The 12,440-nt window shown below is 42.2% G+C and overlaps 3 protein-coding genes across 10 annotated transcripts in view; all 3 read right to left on the reverse strand.

Moving 5' to 3' along the window:
* Positions 1-12,440, reverse strand: part of LOC310823880 (uncharacterized protein) — a 417,085-nt gene that overhangs the window by 356,589 nt on the left and 48,056 nt on the right. The gene's annotated exons all lie outside the window — the stretch shown is intronic.
* On the reverse strand, positions 4,628-6,001 carry LOC310823641 (stonustoxin subunit beta-like; the record flags this gene model as incomplete). The annotated part of the gene is made up of 2 exons (XM_083696524.1): positions 4,628-5,755; positions 5,959-6,001. The coding sequence occupies 2 exons, from the start codon at positions 5,999-6,001 to the stop codon at positions 5,196-5,198; spliced, it is 603 nt and encodes a 200-aa protein (XP_083552650.1). The 3' UTR covers positions 4,628-5,195.
* Positions 6,262-11,488, reverse strand: LOC310823642 (protein NLRC3-like; the record flags this gene model as incomplete). Its single annotated transcript, XM_083696525.1, has 6 exons — positions 11,468-11,488; positions 9,504-11,226; positions 8,792-8,965; positions 7,532-7,705; positions 6,872-7,045; positions 6,262-6,439 (listed from the first exon to the last, which is right to left on the reverse strand). Exons 2-6 carry the CDS (start codon positions 11,114-11,116, stop codon positions 6,262-6,264), a joined length of 2,313 nt encoding a protein of 770 aa, XP_083552651.1. The 5' UTR covers positions 11,117-11,226; positions 11,468-11,488.

Raw genomic sequence — 12,440 nt, forward strand, 5'->3', positions numbered from 1 at the left:
ACACACACACACGGTCAGTTCGTTAGAGCCAGTTAGCATTAGCCTTTAGCACCCCGTCAACACTGCACTCGGTAGGTAAATTCGTTAGCTTCGTTAGTTAGCCCCGTTATCATTAGCCTCAGAGCCGGTAGAGGAGACGGTACCACCGGGGGAGACGGTCCCAGAGGACCCGCTACGAGTACCAGAGGAGCCGCCGGTGTCGGTGGTGGTGGTGGTTTCCATGGTGTCTGTCTCCCCTTCTCTCGTAAAGAAGAAGTAAATGTCGTAAAGATATAATAATAATAATAATAATAATAATAGTAAATGTCGTAAAATAAGGGAGGTTGGTGTGTTTGAGGGAATGTCGTAAAGGAAAAGAAAATGTCGGAAAGGGACGGGATATGGTGGGTTACCTAGCAACGAGGGGGTGGGGAGAGTGTGTGGTTTGAAGGAGTTTCATAAAACATTTTTTTCTAACAAATGTCGTAAAATACGAACGGTGGAGGGAAAAGGGGGGGGGTTGCCTAGCAACGAGGAGGTGGGTTTGAAGAGCCAAACTACATGGTTCTACTAGCCCTAGGGTTAGGGTCAGGGTTTAGGGTTAGGGTTAAAGTTAACTCATCCCCTAGGGTTAGGGTTTAGGGTTAGGGTCAGGGTTAGGGTTAGGGTCAGGGTCAGAGTCAGGTTCAGGGTCAGAGTTAGGGTTAGGGTCAGAGTCAGGGTCAGGGTCAGGGTCAGGGTTAGAGTCAGGGTTAGGGTCAAGGTCAGAGTCAGGTTCAGGGTTAGAGTCAGGGTTAGGGTCAGGTTCAGGGTTAGAGTCAGGGTTAGGGTCAAGGTTAACTCGTCTCCTAGGCCTGTCTGCACATTTGGGTTGTCATGACGTTGCTAAGTGAAGTGTTAACACTGGAAAGAAAACGTCCCCTTTGGTTTCCACTGATGTTCTATTATACTAATGTTCTATTATACTAATATTCTATTATACTAATGTTCTATTACACTGTTCTATTACATAAATGTTCTAATACACTAATGTTCTATTACATAAATGTTCTATTACACTAATGTTCTATTACACTAATGTTATATTACACTAATGTTCTATTACACTGATGTTTTATTACACTGATGTTCTATTACACTAATGTTATATTACACTAATGTTCTATTATACTAATGTTCTATTACACTAATGTTTTATTATACTAATGTTCTATTACACTAATGTTCTATTACACTGATGTTCTATTACACTAATGTTCTATTATACTAATGTTCTATTACACTAATGTTCAATTACACTAATGTTCTATTACACTGTTCTATTACACTGATGTTCTATTACACTAATGTTCTATTACACTGATGTTCTATTACACTGATGTTCTATTACACTAATGTTCTATTACACTGATGTTTTATTACACTGATGTTCAATTACACTGATGTTCTATTACACTAATGTTCTATTACACTGATGTTCTATTACACTGTTCTATTACACTGTTCTATTACACTGTTCTATTACACTAATGTTCTATTACACTGATGTTCTATTACACTGTTCTATTACACTGTTCTATTACACTGTTCTATTACACTAATATTCTATTACACTGATGTTCTATTACGCTGATGTTCTATTACACTAATGTTCTATTACACTGATGTTCTATTACACTAACGTTCCATTACATTGTTCAATTACACTGTTCTATTACACTGTTCTATTACACTAATGTTCTATTACACTGATGTTCTATTACACTGTTCTATTACACTGATGTTCTATTACACTGATGTTCTATTACACTGTTCTATTACACTGTTCTATTACACTAATGTTCTATTACACTGATGTTCTATTACACTGATGTTCTATTACACTGATGTTCTATTACACTGTTCTATTACACTGATGTTCTATTACACTGATGTTCTATTACACTGTTCTATTACACTGATGTTCTATTACGCTGATGTTCTATTACACTAATGTTCTATTACACTGATGTTCTATTACACTAACGTTCCATTACATTGTTCTATTACACTGTTCTATTACACTAATGTTCTATTACACTGATGTTCTATTACACTGTTCTATTACACTGATGTTCTATTACACTAATGTTCTATTACACTGATGTTCTATTACACTAATGTTCTATTACACTGATGTTCTATTACACTGATGTTCTATTACACTGTTCTATTACACTGTTCTATTACACTGTTCTATTACACTGTTCTATTACACTGATGTTCTATTACACTGTTCTATTACACTAATGTTCTATTACACTGTTCTATTACACTGTTCTATTACACTGATGTTCTATTACACTGTTCTATTACACTGATGTTCTATTACACTAATGTTCAATTACACTAATGTTCTATTACACTAATGTTCTATTACACTGATGTTTTATTACACTGATGTTCAATTACACTGATGTTCTATTACACTAATGTTCTATTACACTGATGTTCTATTACACTGTTCTATTACACTGTTCTATTACACTGTTCTATTACACTAATGTTCTATTACACTGATGTTCTATTACACTGTTCTATTACATTGTTCTATTACACTGTTCTATTACACTGTTCTATTACACTAATATTCTATTACACTGATGTTCTATTACACTGATGTTATATTACACTGATGTTCTATTACACTAATGTTCTATTACACTGATGTTCTATTACACTAACGTTCCATTACATTGTTCAATTACACTGTTCTATTACACTGTTCTATTACACTAATGTTCTATTACACTGATGTTCTATTACACTGTTCTATTACACTGATGTTCTATTACACTGATGTTCTATTACACTGTTCTATTACACTGTTCTATTACACTGATGTTCTATTACACTGATGTTCTATTACACTGATGTTCTATTACACTGTTCTATTACACTGATGTTCTATTACACTGATGTTCTATTACACTGTTCTATTACACTGATGTTCTATTACGCTGATGTTCTATTACACTAATGTTCTATTACACTGATGTTCTATTACACTAACGTTCCATTACATTGTTCTATTACACTGTTCTATTACACTAATGTTCTATTACACTGATGTTCTATTACACTGTTCTATTACACTGATGTTCTATTACACTAATGTTCTATTACACTGATGTTCTATTACACTGATGTTCTATTACACTGTTCTATTACACTGTTCTATTACACTGTTCTATTACACTGTTCTATTACACTGATGTTCTATTACACTGTTCTATTACACTGATGTTCTATTACACTGTTCTATTACACTGTTCTATTACACTGTTCTATTACACTGATGTTTTATTACACTGTTCCATTATAAAAGATCTGTGATGTTATAAAGAATATTTCAGGTTCAAATTCTGGGTTTTTAGGGTTCAGTGCTTATTGCTAACTGGCTGGATTCTAATCTCTCTGTTGTTGTAATACTAGTAAATGACCACCAGGTGGTGCCCCCATCTGAGGGCTAGAGGTCTGGGGGATAGGGTTCTGGGGGTCTGGGGGTCTGGGGGTCTGAAGGTCTGGGGGTCTGGGGGTCAGAGGTACTGCAGGGGACAGGTGAAGTCTTCTCATTAGAGCCATGCCTCCCATGGCAGGGAGCGGTACTGCAGGTGACAGGTGAAGTCTTCTCATTAGAGCCATGCCTCCCATGGCAGGGAGCGGTACTGCAGGGGACAGGTGAAGTCTTCTCATGAGAGCCATGCCTCCCATGGCAGGGAGCGGTACTGCAGGTGACAGGTGAAGTCTTCTCATGAGAGCCATGCCTCCCATGGCAGGGAGCGGTACTGCAGCGGACAGGTGAAGTCTTCTCATGAGAGCCATGCCTCCCATGGCAGGGAGCGGTACTGCAGGGGACAGGTGAAGTCTTCTCATGAGAGCCATGCCTCCCATGGCAGGGAGCGGTACTGCAGGTGACAGGTGAAGTCTTCTAATGAGAGCCATGCCTCCCATGGCAGGGAGCGGTACTGCAGGGGACAGGTGAAGTCTTCTCATGAGAGCCATGCCTCCCATGGCAGGGAGAGGTACTGCAGCGGACAGGTGAAGTCTTCTCATGAGAGCCATGCCTCCCATGGCAGGGAGCGGTACTGCAGCGGACAGGTGAAGTCTTCTCATGAGAGCCATGCCTCCCATGGCAGGGAGCGGTACTGCAGCGGACAGGTGAAGTCTTCTCATGAGAGCCATGCCTGCCATGGCAGGGAGCGGTACTGCAGGGGACAGGTGAAGTCTTCTCATGAGAGCCATGCCTCCCATGGCAGGGAGAGGTACTGCAGGAGACAGGTGAAGTCTTCTCATGAGAGCCATGCCTCCCACAGCCCACAGACAGAGAGGGGAAAAGCAGCCTGCACCTTGGCTGCCCCTCACAATGTCACATGATGCATAGATATTACTGTACTAGATGATTACTATATAAAAATTAAGGAATACATGAAAAGTGAAATTCAGAACATGTACAGCGCCTTCTGAAGGTATTCAGACCGCTTCACTTTTTACACATTTTCTTGTGTTATAGACTCAATTTGAAATGGATTCAATTTAAAGAATTTGCCATCAATCCACACACAATACCTCTGAATGACAAAGCGAAAACACGATTTTGGACATTTCAGTACATTTATTAAAAGTGAAATACAAAAATACCTCATGGACAGAAATATTCAGACTTTTTGCTTTGACAGTCTTAAAATTAGTTAAAATGCAAAAATGTCATCAACAAATCACTCAATAAGTTGAATTGAGTACATCTTAATGCAAGGATAATAATTCATGTCATTTCGGAATGAATATCTTTGTTTTTATAGGGTCTCTGATTTGCATAGGAATCAATTACACACTGTGTAGATTAGGATGTTCTGAAGACACTGTCCATATTGTACTGACAGAGAAGGAGAGCTGTCTTCACATCCACTCCCTGCTATCTTACACACAGCAACGTAATCCAGCATCACAACTCAAACACCCAATCTAACCAACTCTTATATACATACAGACACTCTCTCCTGTGTTATTCTCAGAGTTCATCATCAGTCTGATTTGATCATCTAATCATTCATCTGGATTGTTTCACTATCAGTTGCATTTCCTACTTCTGCTTTGTCAGTCTATTGCACTTTTTCACACATTTCACAATGAGCAAATAACCATCTGGTTCTCATCAACGGCTGTAGCCCTAAACACTACATACAGTGTGATCTCCCTGAGACTAGTTTCCACAGGGTCACTGAACAGCCATCGCTCCAAACCCTAAACCCTGGGTAGAGGGGCTCAGTGAATGTGGAGTGGAATGTGTGCAGGAGGGTCTGTGTGTCAGAGGAGACGCTGTAGAAGGACAGAGTGCCGGCCGGCCAGTCCAGATACACTCCTACTCTGTGGGAGCCAGAGGAGGGGACAGGTATGTCAGTCATCTTATTATTGTGCCAGGCGAAGTAACTGTCATCAGAGCATAACAGACTCCAGGACTTGTCATTGTTTCCCAACCCACAGTCATGACCCTCTCCTCTCCTTCTGATTCCTTTATATGTCACTCCTATATGAGCCCATCCCCCACTCTTCTCTACCTCCCAGTAACGGCGCCCAGTCAGACCCTCTCTACACAGCACCTGTGACCAGGAGTCAAATCTCTCTGGGTGATCAGGATACGGCTGCTTCTCTCTCCCACATGTCACCTTTCTGTTCTCCTCAGACAGAGAGAGGAGTCTGTGTGCTGTGTTTGGGTCCAGTGTGAGCTCACAGGCATCTGATTGAGGGGGCAAAAATAATCATCAAATCAATATAATTGAATAAATTACAATATTCACAATGTCATGCTGTTATGATAACATTATTTTTTTCCAAAAATATGACTTATTAATTTAAAATGTTTTACAAGGGATACAACTAATTCACATTTACTAATATTTTACATTTACATATGAATACATTTACATTTACAGAAATTACAATGAAAGTGGTACAGGGTGAAGAGGTCTTTAGGAGAGACCATTAGGATGTAACATACAATACTGGTGCTCTGTTTGAACTCTGCTGTACCCTGGTTCTTGAGTAATATCACAGTCCTATTCTCTACAGCGGTGGTGACTTACATTTGATCAGCCCAGGTTTGAGCATGCACTCTCCACCATGGTCCACACTATATCAACCACAGAAGAACCCACAGAGGTTGAATGACACACTCACAATCATGTTAGAAAAATAGATACTGTGTATTAATCTCATTGATACGTCCAGCCACATATTCAGCCTTTACCTGAGTGTCTGTAGTTTACAGAGTGGATCTTTCTGTACAGCAGAGAGCAGCGCCAGTCCTGAGTCTCCTGGGTGATTGTAGCTGAGGTCCAGCTCTCTCAGGTGGGAGGGATTAGACCTCAGAGCTGAAGCCAGAGAAACACAGCCTTCCTCTGGGACTCCACAGCCTGACAACCTGGGGAAATAGTGTCATTCCATGTGATATCAAGAATCTGATTATTCCTCTCTAATGTACATGTGCAGCTTTAAATCCTCTTCGTTTGCCAGTTGAAAGACCACATGTGAATGAGGAATACAAATAAATACATGCAGACAAACGATCACAGAGCGTGCAGACAGAGCAGCCCCCCCTCCCACCTCACACACACACACACACACACACCACACACACACACACACACACACACACACACACACACACACACACACACACACACACACACACAGACACACACATGCACACACTATAGTAATTGATTGGAAGATAATGTACATTGTCTGTCTCAATTATTGACCCTTTCAGTGCAAGTATCATTGATTCCATAGAATGATAATGTAACATATACTTAGGAATGATGTGTCTGACAACAATAGTCTCAGACCTCACCTCAGTGTCTGTAGTTGACAGTGTGGACTCCCCAGTCCAGCAGAGAGCAGCTTCACCCCCCCGTCACCTAGATCATTATTACTGAGGTCCAGCTCTCTCAGGTGGCAGGAGTCTGAGCTGAGAGCTGAGGCCAACGCTTCACAGCATCTCTCTGTGAGGTCACATCCATTCAGCCTGAATGAGTAATACAAATAAATACATGAAGCCAAACGATCACTGTGGTGCATTATGATAAGAATTCATGAGTGAGAGTTACAGTTGCGGGAGCAACAGGGGAGCAATTAACCATGGATACATTTGAAGTCACTGGATTTCTACGTCTGGTATAATGAATTTGCTAGCTATTGGGTTAGTGCAGTATTGTGGAGTCCCATGAGCTGATCTAAGGCCAGGTGGGTCAGGATTTGAATAGTGCAAACATATTCAGAGAGTGCAGACAGAGCAGCCCCCCCTGCCACCACACACACACACACACACACACACAGACACACACACACACACACACACACACACTATATAGTAATTGATTGGAAGATAATGTACATTGTCTGTCTCAATCATTAAGCCTTTCTGTGCAACTATCATTGATTCCATAGAATGATAATGTAACATACACTTAGGAATGATGCGTCTGGCAACAAGAATAGTCTCAGACCTCACCTCAGTGTCTGTAGTTGGCAGTGTGGACTCCCCAGTCCAGCAGAGAGCAGCTTCAACCACCCGTCACCTAGATCATTATAACTGAGGTCCAGCTCTCTCAGGTGGCAGGAGTCTGAGCTGAGAGCTGAGGCCAACGCTTCACAGCATCTCTCTGTGAGGTGACATCCATTCAGCCTGAATGAGGAATACAAATAAATACATGCAGCCAAAAGATCACTGTGGTGCAAGAATTCATGAGTGAGAGTTATAATTGCTCTCAACAGGGGAGCAAACAACCATGGATACATTTGTAGTCACTGGATTTCTCCTTCTGATATAATGTATTTGGTAGCTATTGGGGTAGTGCAGTATTGTGTGAGCTGATCTAAGGCCAGGTGGGTCAGGATTTGACGAGGGCAAACATATTCACAGGGTGCAGACAGAGCAGCCACCCCGCCACCACACGCACGCACGCACGCACGCACGCACGCACGCACGCACGCATGCACATTATATAGTAATTGATTGGAAGATAATGTGCATTGTCTGTCTCAATTATTGAGCCTTTCTGTGCAATTATCATTGATTCCATAGAATGATAATGTAACATACACTTAGGAATGATGCGTCTGGCAACAAGAATAGTCTCAGACCTCACCTCAGTGTCTGTAGTTGGCAGTGTGGACTCCCCAGTCCAGCAGAGAGCAGCTTCAACCACCCGTCACCTAGATCATTATAACTGAGGTCCAGCTCTCTCAGGTGGCAGGAGTCTGAGCTGAGAGCTGAGGCCAACGCTTCACAGCATCTCTCTGTGAGGTCACATCCATTCAGCCTGAATGAGGAATACAAATAAATACATGTAGCCAAACGATCACTGTGGTGCAAGAATTCATGAGTGAGAGTTATAATTGCTCTCAACAGGGGAGCAAACAACCATGGATACATTTGTAGTCACTGGATTTCTCCTTCTGATATAATGTATTTGGTAGCTATTGGGGTAGTGCAGTATTGTGTGAGCTGATCTAAGGCCAGGTGGGTCAGGATTTGACGAGGGCAAACATATTCACAGGGTGCAGACAGAGCAGCCACCCCGCCACCACACGCACGCACGCACGCACGCACGCACGCATGCACATTATATAGTAATTGATTGGAAGATAATGTGCATTGTCTGTCTCAATTATTGAGCCTTTCTGTGCAATTATCATTGATTCCATAGAATGATAATGTAGCACACTTAGGAATGATGTGTCTGACAACAAGAATAGTCTCAGACCTCACCTCAGTGTCTGTAGTTGACAGTGTGGACTCCCCAGTACAGCAGAGAGCAGCTTTACCCACCCGTCACCTAGATCATTATTACTGAGGTCCAGCTCTCTCAGGTGGCAGGAGTCTGAGCTGAGAGCTGAGGCCAACGCTTCACAGCATCTCTCTGTGAGGTCACATCCATTCAGCCTGAATGAGGAATAAATACAAGCATTAAGTCATTTTGACTCAGAGAAAAATGTACATATGTGATGTGTTCTATCATTTCCAGTTGCATGTCGCCACACCTAATTACCATATAATTACATTTTCGTCCAAAACCCTTACATGGGCTGTTTTGGGATTTTAACATATTTCACTAGAACAACATGTTTTCTAATCATTTCACTTTGTTTTAAAGGTGAAATCATCATGTATCCATACTTTTCATGCCTTAAATGATGGATAGAGCGTTCAGTTCTAGATGAGTGGCAAGCTTCTTAAAACAGCAGTGTAAACTCACTGGCAAACAACTCACTCACTCCACTTTCACTAAAATAAAGCTGACAAACTCATTAGCTGAACTGTGAACACAGCCTGCCATGTTATTATATATGCTACCTATGTTATTTGCTTAATGTCTGACCAAAAGTCTTCATTTGAGCCGCGGTGTGAGTATCCGTGGTACCGTGAGTGGAATGCAGTTTATAACCCAAGTATCAATACGGTGTTTTGTCCATCTACTTACAGTGCCGTCTTAGAGGCTGTGACCACTTGCAGCAGCCTCAGAAGACCCTCTTCTGATCTGGAGTACTTCTTCAGGTCAAACACATCCAGCTCTTCTTCTGAAGTCAGCAACACAAAGACCAGAGCTGACCACTGTGCAGGTGAGAGTTGGGTTTCTGAGAGACGTCCTGAGCTCAGGTAGCTTTGGATCTCCTCCACTAGAGAATGGTCATTCAGCTCATTCAGACAGTGGAACAGATTGATGCACCTTTCTGGAGAGGGATTCTTTCTGATCTTCTTCTTGATATACTTGACTGTTTCCTCATTGGTCTGTGAGCTGCTTCCTGTCTGTGTCAGAAGGCCTCGTTGGAGATTGGACTGATTGGACTCCAGTGAGAGGCCCAGGAGGAAGCGCAGGAAGAGGTCAAGGTGACCATTCTCACTCTGTAAGGCCTTGTCCACTGCACACTTGTGCAAGTCAACCAGAGGTTTGCGTCTGAGTGATGACCAAAACTTCCAGTGTGAGGATTTTTCCAGTGGATTCTCATTGCTGTTGCTGAATGTGAGGAACACATATAAAGCAGCAAGAAACTCCTGGATGCTCAGATGCACAAAGGTGAACACCGGACTCCGCATGGTCTTCCCCTCCATCTTAAAGATCTGAGTGCATAAACCTGAGTACACTGATGCCTCTCTGACATCAATGCCACTCTCTCTCAAGTCGTCCTCATAGAAGATCAGATGTCCCTTCTGCAGCTGACGGAATGCCAACTGTCCAAGCTGAAGAATGACTTTAACTTTGGAAGTCTTCGCTTCATTCATTTTCTCAATCTGAGATTCCAGGAAGTGTGTGTACATCTCAGTCAGAGTCTTGGGCATCTCTCCTCTCCCTGCTCCACCCAAAAGTCTCATTAGAACACTGGCTATGAGCCAACAGAACATTGGTATGTGGCACATGATGTGGAGGCTCCTCGATGACTTCACATGGACGATGATTCTTTTGGCCAGGTTCTCATCACTGATTCTTTTCCTGAAGTAGTCCTCCTTCTGTTTTTCATCAAACCCCCGTATCTCTGTCCATTGGTCAATGTACTGACGAATCTGCTTGGCTGCAGCAGGTCGGGAGGTTATCCAGATGAGGGCAGAGGGGAGGAGCTCTCCTGCAATGAGGTTTGTGATCAGGACATCAATGGAGGCCGGTTTTGTCTCGTCTCTCAGAACTTTTTGGAAGTTCAGAGGCAGTCGACTCTCATCCAGGCCATCAAAGATGAACAGAATATTATATTCCTTTCCCAGAGTCTTGATTGGTTTCATTTCAGGGAAGGATGCATGAAGCATTTCAATCAGACTGCGGTCTTCTTCTTCTTTGTCAGGATTCATTTGGCGAAAAGGAAGTAGAAACAAGAAATCAATGTGCTTGTTCTCATTTCCTTCTGCCCAGTCCAGAACAGTCTTCTGCACACAGAACGTCTTTCCCACTCCAGCGATGCCAAGCGTCAGCACTTTTTTTTTTTGGTCAGGCCGGGGTTTGAATATGTCGCTGGTCTTGATGGTCTTTTCTGTGGCTGGGGTTATGGATTGAATATGTGTGACTTCATGCTCAGTACTGACCCCTCCCCAGGCCCCCTCGATCATGTGCAGATCGGTGTAGATGTTGTTTAGATCGATGCGATTACCTTCCGTTGACGTCCCCTCATGTATCTTATTAACCCTCTCCTTGTAAGAGGATTGCAGGTCGTCTCGAACTGCAACACAGAGTTCATTCTTCAATATTGTCAATATTGTGATTTTTATCAATATTATTGTGATTACTATCATTGAAATCTAATTCATCATTACCGCTTTTACTAGACCTCAGATGCAGGTTAGAATGTGAATGTGTGTGTGTGTGTGTGTTGATATTGTTATTAATCAGAATGAGTTGCTTTTACATTCATTTATACAAATTCAGTCTTTTAACTGTGACAACACAAAGGTGGAACTGACCTTTATTCCATTTCAGTTTGTCTCGACCTGACAGTTTCTCTGTATCTGGAAAAAACAACAATTCAGTTATTCTTCTATGATATTGTCATCATATCTCATTGTTGTTATACTGATCACTTTTATTATCACTAGTAATCAACCCAATCAACACTATATGATGAGAAGCCAGCGAGAACATGAAAACAGGCACAGCTACAATGTGTTTGTGTGTGTGCAACCGACACAGATGACATCTTTTTGGGCTTTGAGAAGACATCCAAGGATACATCATCGAGGACTAAAGCATGAGACACAGAAGCAGCTACGACAACACTGGCCTGATGAGGATGCAGGGGAAACCTGCTGCTCTTGACTTGTTTGACAATTCTGTGTCACATTCACAATGTACAAAATGGCTGCCATGGGTAAGGACATACTTATTTTGACTGTTAAAGCAAAGTCACAAATGGCTGAACAGTATGTATCAGGTGTCATGCTACCAGAAGCTGTATGCCACCAAAAAAGCCAGCAATTGATGCATGTGGGATTATTTAAACTTTGGGAGTGAGTTTATCACTTTTTCAATTCAGTAACACTCACCCTATGAACTCACTCCACAGCGACCCCAGCCGTTGACATAAGCACAACTGCAGATCTGAGTCACGGCACCAATACAACAGGCGTCACGCTGCCACACACAGTATGGCTTCCTCGTACACAAGCTAACACCAGTCTCAAATCTGTGTCCTCTGTATTGCCAACACACTTTCCTGCCCACCGAAGCACCCAATGTTAACCAGCTACGCCACAGATAAGCTGAATGGCACAGATGGGTGTATTTCAACTTGAGGAGTGACTTTATCATCTCATCTCGGTTACATAGAAAGGCTTTTACACTGCTAGGCTTGAACACACTGTGGACCTGATTGCTAGTGCAGTTAGACAGGTGTTGCTATCAATAGTCACAATTCACAAGCATTCCCATGTGATGGCA

The sequence above is a fragment of the Argentina silus genome, assembly GCF_951799395.1.
Source record: "Argentina silus genome assembly, chromosome: Y".
Lineage (NCBI taxonomy): Eukaryota > Metazoa > Chordata > Actinopteri > Argentiniformes > Argentinidae > Argentina > Argentina silus.